Source organism: Chiloscyllium plagiosum, chromosome 2 (assembly GCF_004010195.1).
Source record: "Chiloscyllium plagiosum isolate BGI_BamShark_2017 chromosome 2, ASM401019v2, whole genome shotgun sequence".
In the NCBI taxonomy this organism is placed as follows: Eukaryota; Metazoa; Chordata; class Chondrichthyes; order Orectolobiformes; family Hemiscylliidae; genus Chiloscyllium; species Chiloscyllium plagiosum.
The window spans coordinates 133,709,772-133,737,548 of NC_057711.1; the positions used below are offsets into that span (position 1 = coordinate 133,709,772).

General features: G+C 39.7%; 1 protein-coding gene across 4 annotated transcripts in view; it reads right to left on the reverse strand.

Annotated features, from left to right (window-relative positions):
• spata6l (spermatogenesis associated 6-like) overlaps window positions 1-27,777 on the reverse strand; it is a 77,879-nt gene that overhangs the window by 29,008 nt on the left and 21,094 nt on the right. For 3 of the 4 annotated variants that reach the window (XM_043718754.1, XM_043718772.1, XM_043718761.1), the window contains exons 4-8: window positions 18,699-18,750; window positions 13,234-13,275; window positions 5,825-5,949; window positions 3,762-3,854; window positions 3,087-3,335 (exon numbers count right to left, since the gene is read on the reverse strand). In XM_043718754.1, coding sequence (XP_043574689.1) covers window positions 3,087-3,335; window positions 3,762-3,854; window positions 5,825-5,949; window positions 13,234-13,275; window positions 18,699-18,750 — 561 coding nt within the window. The remainder of the gene's footprint in view (window positions 1-3,086; window positions 3,336-3,761; window positions 3,855-5,824; window positions 5,950-13,233; window positions 13,276-18,698; window positions 18,751-27,777) is intronic. The other variant, XM_043718781.1, reaches the window with a different exon arrangement.

Below are 27,777 nucleotides of genomic sequence, written 5' to 3' on the forward strand. Positions count from 1 at the left end.
GGTGAAGATGAGGCATTGGGAGCCAGGGAAACGGAAGTCTTGGAGGAGGTGGAGGGAAGGGTGGTATACCGAAAGTATGTGAGGAGTTCCCGGAGGGGGGATAGGAGAGTATAAAGGTATGTGGAGGTGAATTCAGAGGGGCAGCAGCAAGCTGGAATGATAGGTTGGCCCCCGTAGTCAGGCTTGTGGATCTTGGGTAGGAGGTAGAATCGGGTGGTGCGGGGTTCCCAAACTATGAGGTTAGAAGCTGTGAGTGGGAGATCCTTGAGGTGATGGGAGATGAGGTCGTGGTCGAAGGGGACGGGAGGAGGAGGTACCTTCAAGTTGGCTCTTTATCATTGGTGCTAACCGTGTAGGTTTACAAGTTTACACAATCCATGTTGAAAATCGACTTCAGAACTAAACATGAGCAATGTTGCCAAATGGCTATCCTTTGAAGGAAATTTTAATGAAAGATCCTCTGGCAATGTTCAAGGAACATCTTGGCCAGCTTCCTCCACCAAAAACTCCTTAAAGTAAGATTTGGATTTTAGCCTGGAGGTGTAGGGCGTATTAATGGGAAGTTAGAAAACACAGACTAAGTTTTCTGAATGTTCTGTACTTTGTTAAAAAAAAATCTGCAAGACTCTTAACTTTTGGGATACTCGCCCTGAGGATGCACAATTGAAAGTTGCAAACCTGAGAGTCCAAAGTCAGCTTCATAAATCAGCAGCCTAAGAGAGCAGGTAGATGAAGCATGGGAAGGGAATGACAAAGGGTTGGACATTTGGAAGGGGTTCCCAATCATGATGGTGCAGCAGTTGGTGGTCAGAGTGGATTCAGAGGGGAAAGAGCAGATGATCATGTGGAGAGGACTGGTATGGAAGGTGCTAGCTATGAAGAAAGGTTGAGTAGGTTAAAAGCAAATTACTGCGGATGCTGGAATCTGAAACCAAAAGAGAAAACACAGCCACGGGAAGGTTCAGAACCTGATTGCGTACAGACCGAAGGTGCGATCACCCAGTCGGCGTTTTGTCTCTCCGATATTGGGAGCAATGAATGCAATAGACCCAATTGAAAGAGGTACAAGTGAAATGTTACTTAATCTGAAATGAGTGTTTGGGGCCTTGGATGGTGAGCATGGAAGAGGTAAAGGGCCAGGTGTTGCACCTTCTGCGATTGGATGGGAAGGTGCCATGTGTGATGGGAGAGGTGTTAGGTGTGATGGAGGAGTGGACTAGGTTGTCCTAGGGGGAACGATCTCTGCGGAATGCAGACGGGGGAGGGAAGGGAAGATGTGTTTAGTGGTGACGTCGTGTTGGAGTTGGCGAAAATGGCAGAGGATTATTCTTTGCATGTGAAGGCTGGTGGGGTGAAAGGTGTACCAATAAAGCAGTTGTGGGAGCTTCCCGTGGCTTGCCACTTCAACACACAATCCTGCTCCCATGCCCACATGTCTGTCCTTGGCCAAGTTTTCTGAATGTTCTGTACTTTGTTAAAAAAAAATCTGCAAGACTCTTAACTTTTGGGATACTCGCCCTGAGGATGCACAATTGAAAGTTGCAAACCTGAGAGTCCAAAGTCAGCTTCATAAATCAGCAGCCTAAGAGAGCAGGTAGATGAAGCATGGGAAGGGAATGACAAAGGGTTGGACATTTGGAAGGGGTTCCCAAATGTCTTATTTTTTTGACCATCTCTCTTCCTCTCACTCCCCACTCTCTCATCACCTTTTTCCTCTCCTCTTACCCCTTTGCTACCTTTCTCCCCTGTTTTCCATTTTGCCTCTACTTCACCCATCCCCCCCATATTTTGTCACATAGCACTGGCTTCAGTATTGGTCATTCACAGCTCCTAATCTCCCTATAATCTCTCTATGCACTGTCATTATCATCTCTTTATTGCTACCTTTGCTTCTGGAGCCATGACTCACCTTCTCTCAGCCTCGTATAAATACCTCCTTATTTCTCCCTTTTTTTTAAAGCTTTGACAAAGGGTCAGTTAGACTCGAAACATCAGCCCTTTTCTCTACTTACAGATGCTGCCAGACCTGAAGATTTTCCAGCATTTTCTCTCTGAGTAGGTTAGATTTACTTTCATCAGAAAAAAGGAGATTGAGGGGCGACCTAATTGAGTTTTATAAAATTATGAAGGGTATAGACAGGGTGGATAGAGACAAGCTTTTTCCCAGGGCGAAGGATTCAATAACAAGAGGTCACACTTTCAAGGTGAGATGTGGAAAGTTTAAGGGGGATACACGCGGCAAGTACTTCACACAGAGGGTGGTGGGTGTTTGGAAGGAGTTTCCAGCAGAGGTGGTAGAGGCAGGCACGGTAGATTCACTTAAGATGCATCTGGATAAATGCATGAGTAAGTGGGGAGTAGAGGGATACAGATGCTTAGGAATTGACCGACAGGTTTAGACAGTACATTTGGATCGGCACAGGCTTGGAGGGCCGAAGGGCCTGTTCCTGGGCTGTAAATTTTCTTTATTCTTTAGGACCAGACATGCGGCCTGCAAGATGGGCAACTGTGGTTCAAGGTGGGAGCTCATCACCAACGTCCCAAAGGGAATTAGATAGGGCAACAGAGCTGACCTTACCCAGAATATACACATCCCTTGAAATAATACATATATTTAAAAATCCAGCATAACTAAGGCAAATGCATTTCAAAATATTTCCGAGTATTCATAGCACTTAGACTTATTCAGAAAGCCATGCTGACACCAGAGTGAATCAACTTCTCATGCTTTGTGGAGGAATTGTCTTTTGTTCCTTAAATTTTAATCATAGTAATTAATTCATTCTATCTCTAGGTCTGAAAACAATATAAAATGGATGACATTATACTGTGGATACTAATTCATGAATGTTTTATTTTAAGTTATATTCCCAGCATTTTAAAGGCCATGCATTCGCCAATTTAAAAGAGAATGCTGAGTACCTCTTGAGAATTCTTCAATGTAATTTCAGGTCTTTTATCAAAAGTAAATTACAAAAGTATTAGAAAACTTAGAGATTTTATAGTGACAAAAAATCTTATACATGATTAAGACAATTAGCATATTTGTACAGAGCACTTAAATCAATTAATTTAAAAATACTTACAGAATGATTTGTAAACGAAGTCCTGCTAATGGAATCTGACTTGCATGGAGATGAATGTTGTCCATCATCTGAACAGAGCTCAAGTAAACACTTTCTACAGTATGGAGAAAGTGATCGTGATCTGACTGCTGTTGCTGGCTTCTTGTGTTCCTTTACAGATTTCTTTTCACTACATGATTTTCCTATCAGGTTAAATGATTTTGCACACCTTGGTCTTCTGAATTGATTTTCCTTTCTTCCACTTTCTGACTGCATTAAAGAAATAAAGTTTTACAAAACTAAGGCTGTGCAGTTACGGTATGAACAGTTTATATTGCTTTTTTGTTTCGCCCTGAAAAATTTCTGGACATCTTGCCACTGCAATCCACAGCTTCAACCAGACATGTGGCAAAATCCCTGTTTACCTGCTTATCCAGAGTTTTACACCACATGTCTGACAAAGTTAAAGGAGCAACTAATCCAACAAAAAGATATTACATGACAGGGACAATTGTTATAAATTTGCTGTATTATTTCACAAATAAATTATAGCTATGAGAAATCATTAAGAATGATATCATATATACCATTTTATGCAAAATTGATTTAAAAATAAATCTGTTTCAAACCTTTGATAATCACAATTTCTTTAATCCAGGATCCTCTAAAATTGGAACATCAATATTAAAGACTCACCAGGCATAAACTAGAAGAAACCTTCTTTGGTGATCTAGGGCAGCACTCTGTAATTGTTGTTGTTGTAGAGAACTCCAATTTTGGTGCAATTAACTGAAATATTGACAGAAATGTTGAACTATCAGTTTAGGTGACTGAACTATTTTCTTCATTACAATTGTTATACCAACTAATATTGGAAAAGTACTGTTGTAGTGGGGAGTTGCAGACACTAGGAATTTATACAGCGTTCACAATGCTCAGACCAAATTAGCAGGAGATTTATGGGCAGAACAGTTCTGAATTTCTGATAAGATGTTGCTGATGGAGACTTGGTAGTGTACATCCATTAAAGTGCAATTGGTTGGAGAGCTGGCTTGTGATACAAAGTGATGTCAACAGTGTTGGTTGGAATCTAAGGCTGGCTGAAGTTATGAAGTTACTCCTTTGCCTGAGGTGATGAATCTCATGTTAAACCATCACCTCTAATGAGAGAACAGCCCTATGATCTGATAAGATTATGTTGACTTTACTTTTTTTAAAAAATCTATCTAATTAGATATTTTAATACATTTTGCTGGTATTTTTATACATAAAACATATTCTGGTAATTTCTCGGGCTGATATCAACTGTTTTACAGAATATGGGACACTATGGGATGTTTATTTGAAACTTTACCGTATCGCCTACCTGAAAGTGTTTATGCAGGACCTGTATCATTTTTATGTCTGGGCTTAATTTATGCATCTTCAGTGTGAAATCTGTTTCTTAAAGGTGATATGAATGTGGATATAGGAAATTTAGTTTGCAGTGGAATCTTTAAAGGGATGAATGTGCCTTCAAGTGAAATGATACACAAGCTTTCAGAGGTAGAGTCACTCAATCTGAAATGTTAATTCTGCTTTCCCACCACAGGTGCTGCCAGATCTGCTGAGTTTTTCCAGCAATTTCTATTTTTGACGCAAGCTTTCAAGAATTGACAATTTTCTTTGCAGCAGCCAGAACAATAAGGGCAATAAATATGAACTTCAGGTCCCTAAAGTTACAGCAACTGATAGATAAAAAAAGTACAAAAGTTGCATAGAGCATGGAAACAGACCATTTGGTCCAACTCGTCCATGCCAAGCAGATATTCTAAATTAATTTAGTCCCATTAATCTAGTTGCCCTTCCAAGTCTCTGATTTGCTAGAAATTCTGAGAGGAGTGATACATTTCTTTGCTCTGCAAACTTCTCCACCACCTTCAGTGGTCAAATTAGGAGAATGATAGAATGTTCTTCACCTGATTGGATGTATTCAGCTCCAATAACACTGAAGCTTGACACCATCAAGGGTGGAGCTAAGAATCTCTTTAACAGGTGCTTAAAATAGCCACTTTGCAAAGTCATACAGCCAGGATTAGTGGGGTGGAACTGGGGGGGGGGGGTGGGGGAAGTCTGGGAAGATGAGATGCATATGGCACAAGTAGTTATACTTGTGTTGCAATGTCTGTGATTATCATCTATTCATAAAACCCAGGCTTGGACAATATATGAACCAAACGAGGAGTTAGCCTTTCAACTAGACTAATATTTTGGTAACAACTGTTGCCTGTATGTTATATATCCAGTACACAGGCATAGTGAAATGAGTGGCCTCCTCCTCCAATAAAAGGTATTGGGGGACAAAATAAACATACCCCAGAATGCAGCTTCCCCCCCCCCCCACCCCATATAAGAACCCAATCCAAATAGCTGCTATTCAGCTGGGATGGTGCTCATGATCCCCAAGCGAAGATTTATGTGTCTTCAAAGATTTCATTGTGCGTCCCTGAAACAACGAGACTCGTTTCCGATAGGTTAACACAATATGGTAGTTTAATTGTTTTATTCTTGTCAGGTTATTTAGTTTTTGTAGTTTAGATATTAAGTTGATCCACCATTATTGTTGAAAGTCAAAGTTGAAGCCTAGATTGTAGCTATACAATGGTAATTTTTTTTAATGATCAAGTTACTTAGCATTATAAAAGCACAAGATACAATTTTTAAAAATCACAAACTAATCACTAAGTTCTGATTATTATCAATTGAAAATGGTGTCTTACAAAAGCTGGTGAACATCTTTTCATCAGCGCTTCTCTATCCACTCCAGGATATGAGGGCGTTAACTTTGGCTCGGGGAACAAGAAATTTCTAGTATTGTCTTCATAGTTTGCTAAGATTTCATCCACTATAATCAAACGGTGAAAATACCATCAGTCTTTTAATAGAAAGCCACAAAATTTATTTTCAGGATCCTCTGGCATCAAGCGTCCAAAAGCGTAATATAAAATTTATCAACAGGGTGCACCAGAAAAAAAGTGCAGAATCACAGGAACTTATTCTCGATGCAAGCATCAGCTATTATGATATACAATCTTAATTAATGGACATTCAGAAGTTAAAGGTGATGAAAAGATGTACAATTTGGAATGATGCTGTTATCCAAAAGTTCTGACATACATAGCCCATGTCATTGCTATTTTCTGCCACTTATTTAAAATCAGATGTTAACAGCTGACAATAAGGAGTTGGGATGGAGGAAGGGACGTTCTCAATTTTCTGAGAGATGCAGCACTGCGGGCAGTATTAATAATGCTTGCATTGTAATAATCATTTGGAATCACGCTTTTTTTTCCATTCTTTCATATGATTCAACGTAAGGTGGTTGTGGGAGAATGCGGTGTGCTGCATTGGTCTCATAGGCTGGAATGGAACATCGAAGGAGCAATCGGTACCCTAACTGAAGGAGTGCATTGTGGGGTTGAGAACAGGAAGATGGGATGGGAAATTTGGACAGGATCAATTTGCTGAAGTCTGCAGACTCATTTCTTTAAACTGTGCTCAAGTTATGAAAGAAAAGATGGTCTCACTGTGTGATCATGAAAATGCCTCTTTCACTTGAGCATTGGACATTGATAAGGATCTTGGAAATAATATCCCAGACAATTGTCTGTGTTTATTCAAGCATAACCTTGAAATTGAGGCCAGAGAGTACAGCTTTGAACAGGTCGTAAAGTGATGTAATTTAAAAACTAATGAAATTTGCCAAATACAAGTATTACTTTATATGACGATATGGGGTTCATAGCGAGAAACGTAATAAAAAAACTTTGTATAGGACTTGTTGCTGCGGTGGAGAGACTGGTTTAGTGTTCTGTTCTATGGACCCACTGATAGTTTAACCACTTGAGAGGAGCCTTAGCTCTCAGGACTTTTAAAGTTACTTTAAAAGGAAACATTGTGATGTGCAGCAGTTCCACTGGGAAATATTTCCAATTCAAAGTGTTCTGCTGCAGCAGAATCAATTGGATCATTCTGGGCAATAGGAGATGTCTAAGATTTCTGATGTAGGTATGGACACTATGTTATAGCACCCTCTTTTCCAGGTATGTCAGCAGCACACCCCATCCTCACTGATGCTGCCAATTGCATTGATTGGCCCTATCAAGACCAAGCCAGGGCAAAGTTCCTAATCCGAAAGCAAGCATGAAGGCAGCCTGTGAAAAGATCGCACCAATGAACACACTGATAACACAAGCAGGGCCAGGAGCCCTAAACAATCCAAACATGTAAATAGTTTGGTGGATAAGGCTCTGGCCCATATGTGAATAAATGCAACAGTAAAATGGTGATTAAATAAAGTTGGTGTTTTAATTTATAATGGGTGATTTTGACTAATTTCTGATTTGGCTCTGCATTGCTTCAACAAGTGCCCAAATCACAATAAGAAAAGAATGCATGTTATGTACATTCAATACAGCAACCACATCTGTATGAAAGGAAGTAGCACAAAGTGAGTGACTGCTGTCTAACTTTCAGTATCTCTAATGAATTATAAGTTCAATGATTCAGTAAAAGTAACAAAGTATTATAACTGCAAGCTTTTGTTGAATATTTTGTATACATTTCAGACAGAAGACCTACATTCACCTAAAAATGCACTCTCAAATCTCAGAATCCAATTTGGCACCTGATGCATTTTTGATTAAAATCGAGCATTGTAAACCACAGCCTGAAATGAGTCAATGCTAACTTTTAACAGAAAAGTGGGTGTAACAAGGAGGGGCTTTTATTTTTAAGGTGAGAGGAGAAAGTTTTAAAAAGGACAAGAAGTCAACCATTTTTTTTTTTTACACAGCGGTTCATTTGTGGAATAAACTGATAGAGGAAGCAGGTACAGTTACAACATTTAAAAGATATTTGGATAGGTACATGAATAGGGAAGGCTTGGAGGGATATGAACCAAACACAGGCAAGTGGGTCTAGTTTAGTTTGGGAACATGGTCAGCATGGACTGGTTGGACAGAGCAATCTGTTTCCATGCTGTATGGCTCTACGACTCTATAACCATGACTAATTTCTCCCCTAGAAACATGCAGATTATTAACACTGTTGGAATTCATAAACAAAGTGAGGGAAATCCTCAAAGATTTGTCTAACTAACCAGCTGGCAATTGACTGGAACTGCAACCCTTCATTTTACAGGAAAATACAGTTGGGTTTCTGAAGCAAAATGTAGTTACAAAATTTTATCAAAGATGAGAAGAAAGATAGATGTTTACAATGTTACAAAGTTAGGATTTGGGAGGCATGATAATCCAGTATCTTAACAGCCAGAAAGTTAACCATCTAATATTGGGAGACCGAAATATCAATAGAGCCATAAAATCCTACCTACCTATAAATTACCTGCTCAATTTCTGCCTCAAACTGCCTTCTCTCTCACTGGTGAATTACTGTGGACAAACTAGACCATCCTCATCCATGGTGTTCAAAATGACCCTGAGAAATCTTGTAACTATATAATTATTGCATGACTAAGACTTCAAAGACTTTGCCTCTCCCGACCTCAAATATTGTTCATCTGCTACTGAAATCCACACCATGTCTTAGTTATCTCTACTTTACAATTCGAATATTCTCCTGACCAGTCATCCATTTTCCACCCTCCATATATTTGAACTTAAGCATAAAAGTTGTTGATGTTATGGTTAAGGTTCGATCAATAAATCAATAGTAAGAATCATCATAAAGTTACAGCTGCTATTAATTACTTGCTCAGTTTTGGCTCTGGCAAACCACTTGACTCTGATTTTATTGTACTTGTGTCCAGTCATGAATACAAAACTAGGATGATAAAAATAATGAGTTTAGCTGCCTTGGGCAGCACTGAAACAAACATGGCACAAAATGTGTCTCAATAAAACCTAGTCAATGGGGTTCAAAGCAGAAAACCTCAAGTAATTGGAGTCTTAGTAATAGAGGCAAATGTTTGTGACGGTCAGGAACCAATCACTGCAGCTGAAAACATCACTGCATGAATCACTTCAAAAAGTATTTTCATGATTGCCATCTTCAGCTCCGATGCTAAGAATCTCCCTTTCATCATAGCTTAGTCTTATTGCCATTCATAGCTTTACTGAAAATAAAGCAGTCCAAGGAATCACTCAGCAAAACTTGGTTAACATCCAGAATATGGCTGACAGGTAATAAGTTACTTAAATATTAACGAAATGTCAAAAATGACCACTTCAAACAATAGAAAGTCCAATTGTCTCTAACCATCTTTAGGCAAAGCGATTGAGTAACCTATCAATATCTTAAAGTTTGTCACTGACCTGAGATAACTAGCATAGCCATCATAATACCATGACTACAAGAGAAGCACAGAAGCATACTATTCTCTCATGTGTTGCATACTTCCAGATTCCTTGAAGCATCTTTGCTAAGTACAAGATCAGGTCAGAGATATAATGGAATGCTCACTACCTTCCTGAGTAGTTATATCTTCAAGGACATTAAGAGACCTGGAAACTATCTAGCATATTACAGTTCACAGAACTGGTATCCCTGTGACTAGCTATAATATCCATCCAATTCATCACCAGTGCATTATGACTACTGCAGCAGTTTATCAGGATTATTTCAATAAAACATTTCGCTACAACCTCAACTACTGAAAAGGAAAGAAGCAAGAAGATTATGAAAACAGCACCATCCCCAAATTCCTCTCCAACTCACTCTGTCCTGAATTGGCTCTAAATCATCATTCCTTTTTGGTGCTGGATTAATACCCTGGAATTCCCTGTCAAACATTATGGATGTTTTATCACTAAAGTTGGAATAATTCCTTTTCAGGGAAAACAGATCTTAAATAAATATTGCAAGCATTACCTTTATCCTGGGAACAAACATACAAAAAAGGTTCCACGTTTGCAGGAAATAACATGGGAGTGGAATTAATGACAATAATTTGAATAGCCTTTATTTTTGTATAGTATATTCTTCTCTTTTGGGAAAGCAAAATTCAATGTTTTACATCATTACACAAAGAAGAGTTGAATTGATTCCTCAAATTGTTGAGAGCACTATGCTCACTTGTTGTAATAGAGGACAGCTGAATGAGGGAGGAGCTCAGGAAAGTTATCAGAGAAGTAATTTATTGGAGCTGTAGACTGACAAAACCATGATAACCATCACTGCAGGGTGGAGATAGATGATGTTTTGGTTAGCATGCTGCAAAACACCTTTGATTTGGGGAGGTCTAAATAGATTGGAAGATAGCAAATGTAACTTCTTTATTCAAAAGGGGAGAGACAGAAAGCAGGAAACTTCAGGCCAGTTAGCTTAATGTCTATGATTAAAAAAATGTTAGAAGCAAATCATTAAAGTTATGGTGAGGCAGTTAGACAAATTCAAAATAGCCAGGAAGAGTCAACATGGTTTTCCGAAAAGAACAGTCTATTGGAGCACTTTGACGCAGTAGCATGTACTATGGGTAAAAGGGGAACTGGTGGGTACACGATTTACAATTTTAGAAAACATTTGAAAAAAATGTAACATCAAAAGGTTATTGCGAAAATAATAAGCTTGTGGTGTAGGGGCTGTACATTTGTTTGGATAGGAGATTTAAAGGCTAACGAGAAGCAGAGAGTAGGCACAAATGGGTCTTCTCCAGGTTGGTGAGATGTAACAAGTGGTGTGTCAGAGGGATTGGTACTGGAACCTCAACTGTTCACAATTTATATAAAATGACTTGAATGATGGGATGGAGGGTATGATTGCCAAATTTGCTGATGACACAAAGGTAGATAGGAAAGTAAGCTGTGAAAAGGATAGTAGGAGGCTACAAATAGGTTAAGGCTGTGAGAAAGATCTGGTAAATGGAATATGTGGGAAAATGTGGAAATGTTTATTTTGGAAACAGAAAAAGTAGCATGCTATCTAAATGGTGACAGTTGAACAACTGAGATGCAGAGGGACCTAACACCCCAGTGTATAAATCACAAAAAAAGATTAGTATATCGATACAGCAGCAAAGTAGAAAAATTAATTGCACTTATCATTTACAATGAAGGAAATTAAATACAAAAAAGGAGGGAGGTTATACTACCGGGTTACTGGTGAGGCCATATCTCGAGTGCTTTGCCCAGTATTTAGGAAGGATATAAATTGCTTTTGGAAGCAGGTCAGTTAGAATTGACCATAGTAATACCTGCCATGGGCAGGCTATCTTATGACAAAAAAAATTGGACAGGCTCGGTGTTACACCTGCTGGAGTTTAGCAGAAACAAGGTCTTGACAAGTTGCATATAGACAGGATGTTTCCACTCAAAGGAGAATCAAAAACTAGTTTAATAATAAAGGGACACCCGTTTCAAAATGAAGAGGCGGCAATTTTGTTTTCTTCTCAGAGGATCATCAGTCTTTGTAACCTGCTCTCCAACAAAAAAAAGGAGTTCTTGGATATTGTTAAAGGCAGAGATAGATATATTCTTGTTAAATAAGAAGGTAAAGCAATATCAGGGTAGGTGGAAATATGAATTGGAGGTTAGAATCAGGTCAGTCATGATCTTTGAATGGTGCAGCAGACTCGAGGGGCCAAATGGCTTATACCTGCTCCTTATTTGTGTATTTGCACCTGGCCTCATGCTCCCAATATTCCTTTGGTTTTCCCTCACAAGATCGCAATGAGGAATTCAGAAAGGAAAAAGTCTACTTTAGATCAATATAAGTATAGAACATGTAGACCTCCAGATTATGCTATTATATAGTGAGATATTAGGCAATATAGGCATATTTTCAATTCAAAACAGTCATTGTTTTTACAGAAGTTAACGGCCAATTGTATTCAGGGCAGAACCCAAACTTGTAAAACCTACACTGTCAGACATTTAAGTCTGGAAATGAGACAAAAATATGATACTGAATAGAACAGAATCAATCACAATTCAGATCATTATTTAAATTTCAATGACACCCTTAAGATAAGGGAATTTGGATATAATCTAACAAAAGACAAAATAAGAGAGTGGCACCAGGATGTTGTAAATGACATTACTTTAAGCAAAATGTGATTATTACTTAGAATGATGATACCAGAGTATTCACTTTTGTGATCAGAATGTGTTCTTGTAGAAATAATAGTACTTGTGCAATAATTTCAAATATTATATAATGAGTAACTAACGTAAGACATGCTAAAATAAGTAACAAATACAGCCAAGAACAAAAAAAACCTGAATGTAGGAAATCTGAAACGAAAACAAACAGCTGGAAAAAACTCAGGTCTGGCAGCATCCATGGAATGAAAGGAGAATGAACATTTCAAGTTCATTGAGCTTTCTTCAGAAATGGGTTCGAAGAAGAGTAACAGTTCTGAAAAAGGGTCACTGGATTTGACATGTTAATTCTGATTTCTCTCCACAGATGCTGTCCGACCTGCTGAGCTTTTTTTTAAGCAATTTCTGTTTTTCTAACAAATACAGCCATTCATGGACAACATGGTAAAATGATCTTTATAAAGTCTGTTCACAGGATGCGAGAATCACTGATATTTATTGCCCATCCAAAATGGCTTGGAGTCACATGTAGACCAGACCATGTCAAGACAGCAGATTTCCTTTTCGAAAGAACAGTAATGAATCAGCTGGAGTTTTAGGGCAATCAACAGAGGTTATATGATTGCCATTCCACTAGCTTTTTGTTGAATTCAACTTTTACCATCTGCAGTGGTAGAATTTGAACTAATCTAGTGACAGTGGCTTAGTGGTTAGCACTGCTGCCTCAGGGAACCAGGTTTGATTCTTGTGTGGAGTTTGCACATTCTCCCAGTGTCTGCATGGGCTTCCTCCAAGTGCTCTGGTTTCTTCCCACAGTTCAAAGATGTGCAGGTTAGGTGAATTGGCCATGTTAAATTGCCCGTAGTATTCAGGGATGTGTAGGTTAGATGCATTAGTCCGGGGGGTAAATGTAGAGTAATGGGGAATGGTTTTGGGTGGGATACTCTTCAGAGGGTTAATGGGGACTTGTTGGGCCAAAGGGCCCGTTTCCACACTGTCAGGATTCTATGATTCTTGATTCTACATTAATCACAATGCCATCCCCTTCCGTGATTGTCCCACTTCTGCCATAATTTAAGTAGAGACTAAAACAAATTGCATTAAATACTTATAAAGAATGGTGGTGATACCTGAAGGACTGTACTGCATCAGTTCAAACTTAGTAGTGTCACCTGAAATAAAATAACAAAAACTCAGTTTTGGTACCTAAACAAACAGTCTTTATTGAAAATTGTAGAAACATAATTTTGCATTTTGAAGACAAAATGGACAAATAAAAGCAATTGTCCTGTTTGAGCTGCATTCATGCTCTGTACAGCACATGATTGACACTTCAGTGGATTACTATCATATCAAAACTCAATTTCAGCACAATCCTGAAATGGGCAGATTGATGCATGTTTCCTTTCTAAACTGAAGGATGTTTTCATTGGTAACAATATCCTCCTCATTCCCTGCTCTACAGCATCTACAAAGTGTCATCTCAATTTTAAAATAATTCAAAACCGAGGTCAAAATTAATGTGTGCAGAATGCAGTTGCATAGCACTCATACTATCAGTGTTGTGGGCATCACTCTGCATCCATGGTGTGCACACAGTTCCACTGCAGACCACACCAGATGCCAATTTGGAAGTAAGCGCAATGCCCCTGCTGGGAACATGCACTGGAATAATGCAGAGGTGCCAGCTTAAGATATTAGTCAGCAAGGAACATTGGTATCCTGCTGGCAGCAGCACTTTATTTACAACAACGCTACAGCTAATATCCTCACTTAACCTCGTACAACATGCATTCAACAACAGAAAGAGCTACCCCCAACCAGTGCTACTTAAAGAACTCAATTACTTTTGAGTGAGTTCCTCATTATTTCTTCAAGTTGTTGCTGAATTGGTAGAAGCCTTTTGTGGTTTGCACTGCTACTTATAGTTGTTGATGTCTTCAGGAAGTTGGTGTGGCACATAGTGCAGGCACTGGTTCTAACTTCAAGTTCTGCTTAAATCATTGTTCCTAGACATGGGTGCATTAGTTACTATTCAACTTTGTCTGCAGAATGACAGAACCAACCAGACAGTAGATTTCTAGACCGGGAAATGTGCAATAGACAGAACTAACGAACGACAGCAGTTGTCATACATGATTGATTTTAGTTTGAGCATTCAATTTGAGGGTGAGAATTGGAAGTCCTGTGTTTTAAACTTTAATTTACAGAATTATAAGGATATGCAGAGCTGACTAAAGTCAACTGGGAAGTTCGATTAAAGAAGTGGGACTGTTAAAATGTACTAGCAGACATTTAAGTTGATATTTTGCAACTCTCATTAGAAAGTGAGGACTGCAGATGCTGGAGATCAGAGCTGAAAATGTGTTGCTGGAAAAGCGCAGCAGGTCAGGCAGCATCCAAGGAGCAGGAAAATCGATGTTTCAGGCACGAGCCCGAAATTCTTGAAGAAGGGCTCAGGCCCTAAATGTCGATTCGCCTGCTGCTTGGATGCTGCCTGACCTGCTGCGCTTTTCCAGCAACACATTTTCAGCATTTTGCAACTCTCAGCAAAGATTAACAAGAGTTTCTACAGTATTAAACAAAAAGAAAAGAATGGAATGAAAGTCGTTTCCACTTAGACAGGAAGAACAGAAATGCAGTATGGAATTTAAATAGAAAGGCTGCAAACTCTGCAGTAAGAGGAATCTGGGCTTGGTGGTACATGAATCACAAAACATAGGTATTGAATTGATTTGGAAGGCAACTAGAATGTTGTCATTTATTGACATGGGAATGGAATATAAATGCAGATACATTTTATGCAGCAGCAGAGGGTATTGGTTGGACCACATCAAAAATATATTAACAGTGCCTTCAAACAGAGTCTCCTGAAAGCTGTCCAGAAGGGAAGATACGGGTGGGAACAAAAGGCCAGGCTAACTGACAAGGGTAGTTTGGTTAGTGGTGGCTGGAGAGTTCACCATCTGGGAGCAGCTCAAGAGAACCGAGTTTAAGTGTGGCAACAGAACAAATGATTGTTGCACTCTGGCAGGGTATGTGCCACTGCCTACTCAATGCTTCATGTTCCAATTGTGACATTGCCATTGTAGAGAACTGTATAAACCAAGGTTAGCACCTGGCATCTCCATCAGATGCTTGATGTAAAACCTATGTTGTCACTTCAATGAAACGACCATTTACTTTCTCCCTCTTCAGTGTCACAACTTGACTCAGAGTGGAACTGCTTTTCACATATATGTCAAGGTTCACAATTAAAACAAAATGGAGCAACGCTCAGCTGCTATCATCCCATCACTGACCTTTCATCACAACTAGAACATGCACTGGTTGGAGATTCTAGAACTAGTGACAGAGTTTGGAGAATTACAGTCAGACCATTAGATGCTGGGAATCAGTTCTACACGTAAGGTTGGGAGGGAGGGTAAGAGTTTTGGAATTCCTTTCCACAAATAGCAAATGATGTTAAAATATAGTTAATTTGAGACAGAGAAGCTTTTGTCAAGCACAGGTATTAAGGGATATAGGTCAAAGGCAGGCATACAGAGTTAAACCAGAGATCAGCCATAATCTTCCTGAATAGCAGAAAATAAAACTGGAGGGGCTGAATCTCAAGTTCTGCTCCTATATTCCTATTTCTGGGGTGGGGTGATTATATGGTGAACAGGTTGGTCCTGTGCCCTATCACAGTTGTTGGCAGGGCCCTCCCTCTGACCCATCTCCCCCACACTTTGGCCCTCAAACCCTCTCTTCCCTCACACAACAGTTATAGGGCCCGCCTTGTCCTTACCTACCATTCCACCAGCATCCACATCTAGCGGATCATTAGCTGCCATTTCTGCCACTTTGAATGAGATGTCACCACCAGAAATATATTCCCCTCCTCTCCCTTGTCAGTCTTCTGCAAGAACCATTCCTTCCACAACACCCTGATCCATTCTTTCTTCACTCCCAACATCCCTCCTCAGCCTAATGGCACCTTCCACTGCAACTGCAGAAGTTGTAACACGTGCCCATTTATTTCGTCCATCCTCAGTATCCAAGAGGCCAAACACATTTTCCAGGTAAAGAAGCACTTTATCTACGCTTCACACAATCTAGTCTACTGCATTCACTGCTCAAAATGGAGAGAAAGAAGCATAGACTAGATGGCTGCTTCACAGAAAACTCACTTTCTGTTTGCAAAAGCAACCCTTAGCTTCCAGTTGCTTGCCACTTCAACACACCATCCCATTCCCTAGCCCAAATCAAGCTTGCTGCAGTGCTCCAGAGAAGCTTAGCAAGTGCCAGAAGAACAGCATCTCATTTTCCGCTTGGAGATTCTGCAGCCTTATGGACTCAAGATCAAGTTCGGCTTGAGCTCTCCAGTCCCCACCTCACCCCCACACACCAATCCTTATTATCACAGTCTGCCATAGCACACAACCCACTGTAGTTACTAACAGTCCCCATTAATAGCTAGTTCTTTATCCACTCTATCTGTCCAACTGCTCTTCTCTCTTTGGGATCTGTCCCTTCCTATGGTTTACTCCTTATCTCCTCCCAGAGTTGCCAGCTCTCTAACTGGATCAGTTGCATCTGCATTCTGCTGCTCTTCCTCAATTGGTTGATAAGTTTGGAGATGGCCAATCAAAGACTGTTCTTGGAAACTAGATTGTTTTTGCTTCTATTGCACCTGTCTGGCTGCGAGCAAGATTGGCTTAGCATTCCCATTTGGTTCAATCATGCGAAATCCAAAGCTGACAGGAAATCCTGTCCAATATATCTCAGTTATCTCAGAAGAAGTTCAAATAAAATGCGATTTTGTGTAGCTTTAACAATGCGCAATGCTGCATAAGAAAGGAAGACTGAAGATAGAAGGAGAACTTCATTCAACAGAAGAGAAGAAGATAGCTCTACTCAGTTATAATCTGTGGAGGTGCCGGTTTTACACTGGGATGAATAAAATCAGAAGTCACACAAGACACCAAGTCCAACAGGTGTATGTGAAATTGCAAGCTCTTGGAGTGTAGCTCACCTAACGAAGGAGCAGCACTCCGAAAGCTTGCGATTTCAAATAAAGCTGTTGAACTGTAATCTGGTGTGGTGTCACTTCTGACAGTGTTACAAACTAACATCCTGAAGTGCATCAATCCAAAACCACAGCATTGAGTTTTATTTATTTTGTACTTGTTAGGATAAACATAATAAATACTGGAAAACTTGTGAAGCATATTTCCAACTGGAGTAGATCTTGTAACTAATCAGGACTAGTAAAGCTTTTAGATGGGTTCTCTCAAGCTCTTCTGCAATTGCAATTGGGCTCATGTGGTCCAGCAGCAGTGTCCTTGCATCTCAGTCAGAAGGCTTGGGTTCAAGTTCCATCTACCCCAAAGGTGCGTCATAACATACCTGAATAGGTTCCTTAATGATATCTGTAATTGTCATTAACTTAGGCCTTACAATTAAATTTAAAGCAAAGTTTGAAGTTTTATAAAGGGTTAAGGTCTTGGAGTGAATTATAGAGCCTTAGAGAATTACAGCATTGACACTCTGTTCCAACTCATCCATGCCAACCAGATATTCTAACATCATCTCGTCCCATTTTCCATTATTTGGCCCATATCCTTCTAAACCCTGCTGACTCACATACCCATCCAGAAGCCTTTTAAATGTTGTAATTGTACAATCCTTCACCATTTCCTCTGGCAGCTCATTCCATACACACACCACTCTCTGGTGTGATAACGTTCCCCCTTAGGTCCCTTTTAAACCTTTCCTCTCTCACCTTAAACCTCTGCCCTCTAGCTCCCACCCCAGTGAAAAGACATTGTCAATTTACCCTATCCATGCCCCTCATGACTTTATATACCTCTATATGGTCACCTCATAGCCTCCGACGCTCCAGGGAAAACAACCCCAGCCTATTCTGCCTATTGCTCAAAGCCTCCAACCCTGGCAATATCCTTGAAAGTCTTTTCTGAATCCTTTCAAACTTCACAACATCCTTCCTGTAGCAGGGAGACCAGATTTACACACAGTATTCCAAAAGTGGCCTAACCAATGTTCTATACAGCTGCAACATGACCTCCCAGCTCCTATAGTGAATGCACTGACCAATAAAGGCAAACATACCAAAAGCCTTCTTCATTATCCTATCTACCTGCGATTCCACTTTTAAGGAACTATGAACATGCACTTCAAGGCCTCTTGGTTCAGCAATGCTCCCTGGGACCTTACCTTTAAATGTATAAGTCCTGCCCTGATTTGTCTTTCCAAAATGCAGCACCTCAAATTTATCTAAATTAAACTCCATCTGCCAGTTCTCAGCCCATGCCTTACAGCTTAAAGCTAAGAATACTAATGATCACATCAAATTTGAGCTGCATCAGTTCCATCTTATATAATCTAATTCTGTTTATTTCTTTTCTTCTAAAAGAAAGTGGTTCAATTCAATGCAAGGCAGCACTTTTCATAAAATGTATTACATTTTAACATATGAGAAGTCAACGGAGTGAATTCTTGAACTCTCAAATTCATTATAATGATGTTTTGTTTTTGCATCCAATAATTAAAATACTAATTATAGGTTTATCATTAATGATGTTCTACGTACATTCCAAGAAGGCAGCAACATCTGCAGGATCAACAACATCTCTTCCAAACACCTGTTAAAAAAAAGAATCTAAGTATGAGAAAGCGATTGTAAAAATATGAAGCCTTCATATACAGTAACATGGTCCAGACAAAGCCAAGTAACATCAGTGGTACAGCGGGTAACATGTTATGATCGCATTTGGTGTTATTACTAGACAGGTCAGATCCCTGACTGAAATCTGGATTGATGGATCATATGTGATATTTTCTCCCCCAACGAAGAGGTATTTCACTGAAACATTGAGACACAATGCTGCAGATTCCATTTTTACAATTAAACAGAAATATATCATACAAAAAAAGCAAACTATTTGCATATTATACAGATTCAAAGATTTTGAAACACATGGTGAAATGCAATCCCACTAGGTCCAAAAACACTTCTTTACAGTGAGCACACGATAGTGTCACAGATTCATACAGCATGGAAATAGGCCCTTCGGTCTAGCTGGTCCACACCACCCATTTCCCAAACTAATCTAATCCCACCCGCCTACACTTGACCCATATCCCTCCAAACCATTCCTATTCATGTACGCATCCAAGTGTCTTTCAAATTTGGTAACTGTACCTGCATTCACCATTTCCTCTCACAGTTCATTCCACACATGAACCTCTCCATATAAAATAGTTGCCCCTTGTGTACTTCTTAAAACTTTCTCCCTCAACTTGGGGAAAAGACCTTTGCTATTCACCTTATCTTTGCTTCACGATTTTATAAATCTTTAAGGTCATCCCATAACCTCCTACATTCCAGTGAAAAAAATTCCAGCCTATCCAACCTGTTTTTATAACTCAAACCCTCCATTCTCAGCAACATCCTGGTAAATCTCTTCTTAAAAACTTTTCCAGTTTAAAAATATCTTTCCTATAACAGATATTCAATGGTCTGAGCAATGAAGACAAATGTTCTAAGTGCCTTCTTAACCATCCTGTCTACCTGTGATGCAAATCTTCTGTCTGATAAATTACTCTGTTTACCTTGTTTTCACATAGAATCTCTAAACCCCAGTCCTCTTCAGTAAGTCGCTCTCTCTGTTTTAAGAGAAATCATCATGGCTACAAAAATGCTCAAATTAGTTATGAAATCCCTTTGGATGATCAGACCACATTCACATAACGTTAGTTCAGAACCCAAACTCTAAAATAAATGCTATTTAAAAATGTATATAGAAAACCATACAAATTAAAATCAACTCACCCACACCCCAACAAGAATTCATCTTCAAGAAGCATTTTTGTTAATCAACAATGACCTTAATACTACTCCTATGTCACATGACATGTTGACATGAAAACACTATCACTTACATCATACGTTCATTGGCATCACATCAGTGTCTTGCCCATGTGCTCTCAAAGGTATCTGCCATAACATTTTCTTTTCATGGTAGATGAACAATCTTTAAATCATATAATTGGAGAATGAAGCTACCTCAAACAAAAATGATAAATTCTTGCCCTAAAAGTTTCCTATGAAAATCCAAGGATTATGGTCTGTATAAATAACAGCTTCTTCTTCTTTGATGTTGATGTATATTTCAAAATGATGATGCACAGCATCACAAACTCCATGCGTCCTTTCCCACTGTAGAATATTTTTGCTGGTATGTGATCATTTTCTTTGGCCTGTCATTTATTTTTCAATCAATACATTTAGTCAGTGAAACAGTCTTCAGACCAACATTGCTGGCATCAGCTAGTTCGACTGGCTCTGCAGAATTCAGCACAGCTAAAACCGTTTGGTTACAAAAACAATGTCCACGTTTTCAAAGGCATTTCAGCACTCTATTCATATGTTCTGTCTTTCTTCAACAAATTCATTAAAAGATGCAATGATAGTGCTGAAGTTTAGACAATCTTGCCAGAGAATCCACTCATGCCAAGACAACAAAAAATGTCATGCTTTTCCTTGGCTCAAAAGAGCCCATACTTTCACCCTGAGGTGCTACTTGGCCTTGTCCCCCACACAATGGCCCAAATAAGTCACCTTTGCTTGATAAGTTCACTTTCAGCCAGATTTATAATTAACCTGGTGTTTTTGTCGCCAAGAGTTCAGTCTGGTAGTGTAAATGTTCTTCCCAGACTTGGCAAAAAAACAACCAACTTATCAATGCAAACACAGTCCATAACACTTTAATGAATTTATTGGTTAATCTTGAAATGTTGCTGGCACATATTTTTTAAACTCCAAATGGCATGACTTTGCACTGATAAATCCATCTGGTGTTACAAAAGTCAATATTCCTTTAACTGTGTCAATGGGACTTGCCAAAATAATTTTAGCAAGACAATTTTATGACAAATTGTGTATGTCCTCTTTGTTCTAGGCAGTCCTCTGGTCTCAGAATAGGAGTCTCCATTTATTACCACGCTGACTTTGTGGTAATCAATCCAAGATCTTTGCGTCCGATCCGGTTTTAGCACCATCAGGCTAGGAGGACTCCAACTACTATGACTTGGTTCAATAATGTCAGTCCATTGTGAACTTAATCTCTTCCCTCACTTAACGGAATCTCTCTGGATTGAGCCTGTGGGGGTGTTGTTTTTTGGTCACCCTGCCCTACCCCAACCACCCACATTAACATCATGAACAGCTAAAACTACAATATAATTATGAAATAGCTTTCATAAGTCACTGAATAGTTTTCTAGAAGATAAAACATTAAATAGCATTATGTTTTAGGTAACTCAGTATGCACCAATCGGATTGTTGGAGGCTTCTTAAAATAGTTGTGCCTTATACATTATTTCTCTTTCCTATATACAAGTTGTGTATTGAGAGAAGGAAACCACAACATTTGAAGGTGCTTTGCTACTAGGTTTATTTATGTATGTTACAAATAAACTTGGCCTTGATACTCTTCTGGAGATGGTTTCCGCATTGGATGTGGTGTTGGTTGGGGGAATTGCACAGATTATAATCAATGGAATCTTCAATCTCAACTGAACTGTTCCAATTCATTTTGACTGCTGGGTTTCACATGTAAAATCTGCACATCTTTATAATGCACAGTACACAAATATGTTTTCAGGATCAATGATAATCTTGGAAGGAGGGTAGAATTCAGAATCATTGATGCGTCATTGGTATTATTGCTATGTACAGTCAGGAACAGGAGGGGCATTTATCACTCCAGCACGAGGACGAAGAACTTGTGGCTCTAAGAAGGTAATGCTTGGAGATAGTTTAGTGGTTACCAGCAGGGAGCTAGTACTGAATGCAATGTGAAAAATGCTTTAATGACTTAGAGTCAGGAAACATGCAGACATTTGTTAAGTCAACAACATCCTGTGCTTTAAGCAGTTCCTCCTAGACCCCACTCTATTCAGCTAAGCCTTCTCCATGCATTGTTCCTTATACCCATTCAACTTTTAGAACATCCAGCTTTCAGTTTCTGCATCACCTTTCCATTCAGCCAAATTCTTATATTATGTAACTCAGAACACAATTGTACAGCACAGGAACAGGCCCTTCAGCCCACAATGTTGTGCCAAACCTGACACCAAATTAAATTAATCCTTTCTGCCTGCCCTTGGTCCATATCCCTCCATTTCCTGCATTTTCATTGCTTATCTAGAGGTCCCTTAAATGCCCTTATTGTACCTGCCTCCACCACCACCACCATGGCAAAACATTCCAGACTCCTACCAGAGTGCAAAAAAAATGTGCCCCTAACATCTCCTTTGAACTTTCCCCTTCTCACCTTAAATGCACTCTGGGAAAAAGATCTGATCATAAACCCTATCTAGGCATCTCATAAGTTTATAGACTTCCATCAAGTCTCCCCTCAGCCTTCGCTGCTCCAGAGAAAATAACCAGAGCTTTTCTAGCCTCTCCTTATAGTTTATGCCCTCTAATCCAGGCAGCATCCTGGTAAACCTCTTCTGCGCACTCTCCAAAGCCGTAATGTGGTGACCAGAAATGAATGCAATACTTTAAGTGTGGCCTCACTAAAATCTTATATAGCTGCAACATGGCATCCTGATTCTGTACTCAATTCCCTGACCAATAAAGGCAAGCATGCCATGTGTTTTTTACCTCCCTATCTACTTACATGGCTACTTTCAGGGAACTATTGTCTTGAACCCGAGGATCTCTCCGTATATCAATGCTGGTCAGGGTCCTGCCATTAACTGTACACTTTTCTTTAACATTTGATCTCCAAAATGCAGCACCGCACCCTTAAATGCCACTTGTCATTTCTTCACCCGTATCTGCAACTGATCTATATTCTGCTGTACCCTCAGACAATCTTCTTCACTATCCACAATTCTACCAATTTTTGTATCATCCGCAAACTTGCTAACCCACCCATTTGCATTTTCATCTAAGTCATTTATATATATCACAAACAGCAGAGGTCCCAGTACAAATCCCTGTAGAATACCATTAGTCATGGACTTGCAGCATGAAAAACACCCTTCCACCACTACCCTCTGTCTTCTATAGCTGTCTGATTGCAGTGCACTTGGTAACAGTGGCAGCTATATGACAAAAGTGCATCAGCAATATAAAAAGACACTAACAAGTATGCAACGCACAATCTGGACAGCACCAAAATGGGACTGGTGCAGCAGAAGTAGTGAAAATGTTTTCCATGGAAAGACTGAGAACATTTATGGGACTTCAAACATGGGTTTCAAAGAAGCCCATGCAGGTCATTAAAAAAAGTGCATGCTCGGATGCTCTTTTGTAGACTTGACTTGTATTGATAAATGCTAGGCAATAATAACAACCTTCAAAGTCAAGCTGAGCTTGGAACACAATCAAATCCAAACATAAACCTTCAGATATACCTGCCCCAAAGGTGTGTCGGAACATGTTCAAAACAAGTTGATTAACATAACTATAATTTCAGGTGGGAAAATATGAGTAAATTGGCATAGTTAAAAAAAAAGAGACCAAAAGTGTGCAACGTATTTCCCTAAACTGTCCTTCTTACAACATCAATCCCACCCTTGGAACATTCCTTTTAAAAATCTCACTCTATGACTGCAAACTTGAACATTTCCTATAATTTTCATTCTGCTCCTTTGTGGGTCTGATATTAAAACACAAATCACCTTTGGATGTTTTACTATGTTAAACTGATTATGTAAGTCTGGAGTTCTTATTGTTATTCCACATTAATGCAACAAGCTCACACAATGGACCTTTCTTTCAGTTACACATACACAGCAGTTTATGTCCTGACTGATATTCTTCTCCTGCATTATTTTGAGTCAGTTTAAGAGAAAAATCATCAAAAGGTGATTACCCAACAATTTTAATTTCTGTAGTTTTATTATACCCAATTTCAATCCCATTCAGAACACATTATAATTTAAGCCCTTTTATAACAAAGGAACAGTATTGGACATCACTATAAATTATACACTGCTGAGTTTATAAAGCACGTTAGTGGTATCTGGTGGTAGCAGAGAAGAATTGCATGACTTTAATTCAATCAACTTTGAAGAAAACTCTCTGGGAAATTTCTGAATAACCTTTGTTTAACTAAAAAGCTACTGCAAAAATGGGCCTTAAGTTTCCAGTTTGAGAAGGCCAAGTCATTTCTTAGAAGGGTCATTCTTATTTTTAGAAATGAACTTCTAGTAGGACAGTGCGAATCAGAGAACATGAAATTCTATGGTGAATGAACAATTGGGAAACGCCAAAGAGATTTTATGAAATAAAAGGGCAGAGGGAAGTTTTACATTCGTATTGTGCTTTTAGTAAGATCAGTTTACCCCTGCACCCCTGGCCAGAGTTCACTTATCATGGATGAACTTTCCCACAATTCTGTCTACATCTTCATGGTTTCAATTGTCAGAGTGAGAGTCAATGAAATCATTAGATTAAGGACTTCTGATTTTGTCTTTACCTCTCTTTTAAATGGTGATACATAACAGGTACCAACTAGGAAGATCATCTGATTAGGGTAGGATTTAGGATTTTATGACCATGAAGAATTTTAGAAACTTTGTATATTGATTTCACCAGCTTGGAGAAGCTTTTTACACTTTTTCCCTCTACAATGTTTCACAAATACGAATATGTGAATGCTCTCACAGGATAGGTATAGCAGAATGTATTCTGTGATTCACTCACCAGAGGACTTAAAGAAGGGGAAGAGAGGTGTTGTTTAAGCTAAGGTTCACTGGGTATTACCAACTCTTAATACAAACATAGTATACCACTATCAGGATCTTTTGGAGGAACTCTTCATGAGAGCATGCTCATATAGACGAGCACATATATAAGCATTTGTACGGTATGTTGCATGATGGGATTGTGTGCAAACATACCCATTATCAAGTATTCTCTATCAGTGGCTTCTTTAACATAGTTCCAGGGATTATTTGCAACATCATAGGGAATAGCAGAGGCATGTATTAAGATTACAAGATAGCTTTAAAGCAGAGGAGAAAGTGAGGTCTGCAGATGCTGGAGATCAGAGCTGAAAATGTGTTGCTGGAAAAGCGCAGCAGGTCAGGAACATCCAGGGAACAGGAGAATCGACGTTTCGGGCATAAGCCCTTCTTCAGGGGGCTTATGCCCGAAATGTCGATTCTCCTGTTCCCTGGATGCTGCCTGACCTGCTGCGCTTTTCCAGCAACACATTTTCAGCTTTAAAGCAGAGCAAACCAAACATTAGCTATGCAAGAAAGCAAAGTGATAGATTCACAGAGTTTATGCAGTTGCTAGATTCCCAAAAAGGTGCTGTGTGCAATTGGTAGCACCCACATTACGTTGACAGTTCTACTAAAACACCCACTTGGCTACTGAAAACAATTAGAATTCTGAAATTTCCCAACATGCCTTCAACTTCATCCATATTCTTAGCCTGAACACTTCAGAGCAGAGAATCAGCTCCACAATGATGTCTGGGTTAAAAAGCAACCAAACATCAGGGCACAAATATTAGCCTTACAAAGAACAAAGAAGCTTTACAGCCTAGGAACAGGCCCTTCGGCCCTCCAAGCCTGAGCCACTCCAAATCCACTGTCTAAATCTATGGCTCAATTCCTATGGATCTGTATCCCTCTGCTCCCCACCTGCTCATGCATCTCTCTAGACGCACCTTAAATGAATCTACCGTGCCTGCCTCTATTACCTCTGATGGCAACACCTTCCAGGTACCTACCACCCTGTGTAAAGTACTTTCTGCGTGTATTCTCCTTAAACTTTTCACCTTGAACGTGTGACCTCTCGTTATTGAATCCTTCACCCTGGGAAGAAGCTTATCTCTATCCACCCTATCTATACCTTTCATGATTTTGTAGACCTCGATCAGGTTCCCACTCAATCTCTTTTTCCTAATGAAAACAATCCTAACCTACTCAACCTCTCTTCATAGCTAGCACCTTCCATACAAGGCAACATCCTCATAAATCTTCTCTGCACCCTCTCCAAAGCGTCCACATTCTATTAGATTTAAAATAGTGATGGAAAAGGATAGACCAGATAGAGTCATAGAGATGTACAGCATGGAAACAGACCCTTTGGTCCAACCCGTCCTTGCCAACCAGCTATCCCAACCCAATCTAGTCCCACCTGCCAGCACCCGGCCCATATCCCTCCAAACCCTTCCTATCCATATACCCATCCAAATGCCTCTTACCTGTTGCAATCGTACCAGCCTCCACCACTTCCTCTGGCAGCTCATTCCATACACGTATCACCCTCTGTGTGAAAAGGTTGCCCCATAAGTCTCTTTTCTTTCTTTCCCCTCTCACCCTAAACCCGATCCCAGGGAAAAGACTTTGTCTATTTATCCTATTCATGCCCCTCATAATTTTGTAAACCTCTATAAGGTCACCCCTCAGCCTTTGACGCTCCAGAGAAAACAGCCCCAGCCTGTTCAGCTTCTCCACATAGCTCAAGTCGTCCAACCCTGGCAACTTCCTTCTTCAGGGGGCTTATGCCCGAAATGTCGATTCTCCTGTTCCCTGGATGCTGCCTGACCTGACTTGTAAATCTTCTCTGAACCCTTTCAAGTTTCACAACATCATTCCGATAGGAAGGAGACTAGAAGTGCATGCAATATTCCAACAGTGTCCTAACCAATGTCCTGGTACAGCCGCAACATGACCTCCCAACTCCTGTACTCAGTACTCTGACCAATAAGGGAAAACATACCAAACGCCTTCCCCATGACCCTATCTACCTGTGACTCCACTTTCAAGGAGCTATGAACCTGCACTCCAAGCTCTTTGTTCAGCAACACTCCCTAGGATCTTACCATTAAGTATAAGTCCTGCTAAGACTTGCTTTCCCAAAATGCAGCATCGCGCATTTATCTGAATTAAACTCCATCTGCCACTTCTCAGCCCATTGGTCCATCTGGTCCAGATCCTGTTGTAATCTGAGGTAACCCACTTCACTGTCTACTACACCTCCAATTTTGGTGTCATCTGTAAACTTACTAACTGTACCTCTTATGCTTGCATCCAAATCATTTATGTAAATGACAAAAAGTAGAGGACCCAGCACCGATCCTTGTGGCACTCCACTGGTCACAGGCCTCCAGTCTGAAAAACAACCCTCCATCACCACCTTCTGTCTTATACAGAACAGGTTCAAAAGGTAGAAAAGTTGAAGTTCTAAATTGGAGAAAGGCCAATTGTGACGGTATTAGCCAAGAACTTTCAAAAGCTGATTGGGGGCAAATGTTCACAGGTAAAGGGACGGCTGAAAAATGGGAAGCCTTCAGAAATGAGATAACGAGAATCCAGAGAAAGTATATTCCTGTTAGGGTGAAAGGAAAGGCTGGCAGGTATAGGCAATGCTGGATGACTAAAGAAATTGAGGGTTTGGTTAAGAAAAAGAAGGAAGCATATGTAAGGTATAGACAGGATAAATCAAGTGAATCCCTAGAAGAGGGTGTAGGTTTGATATCCAGAAGTTTCATTACCTGGCTAGGTAACATCATCAGTGGCGACCTCCAAGTGAAGTGAAGCTGGTGTCTCCTGCTTTCTATTTATATCTTTCTCCTGGATGGGGTTGCTGGGGTTTGTGGTGATGTCATTTCCTGTTCGTTTTCTGAGGGGTT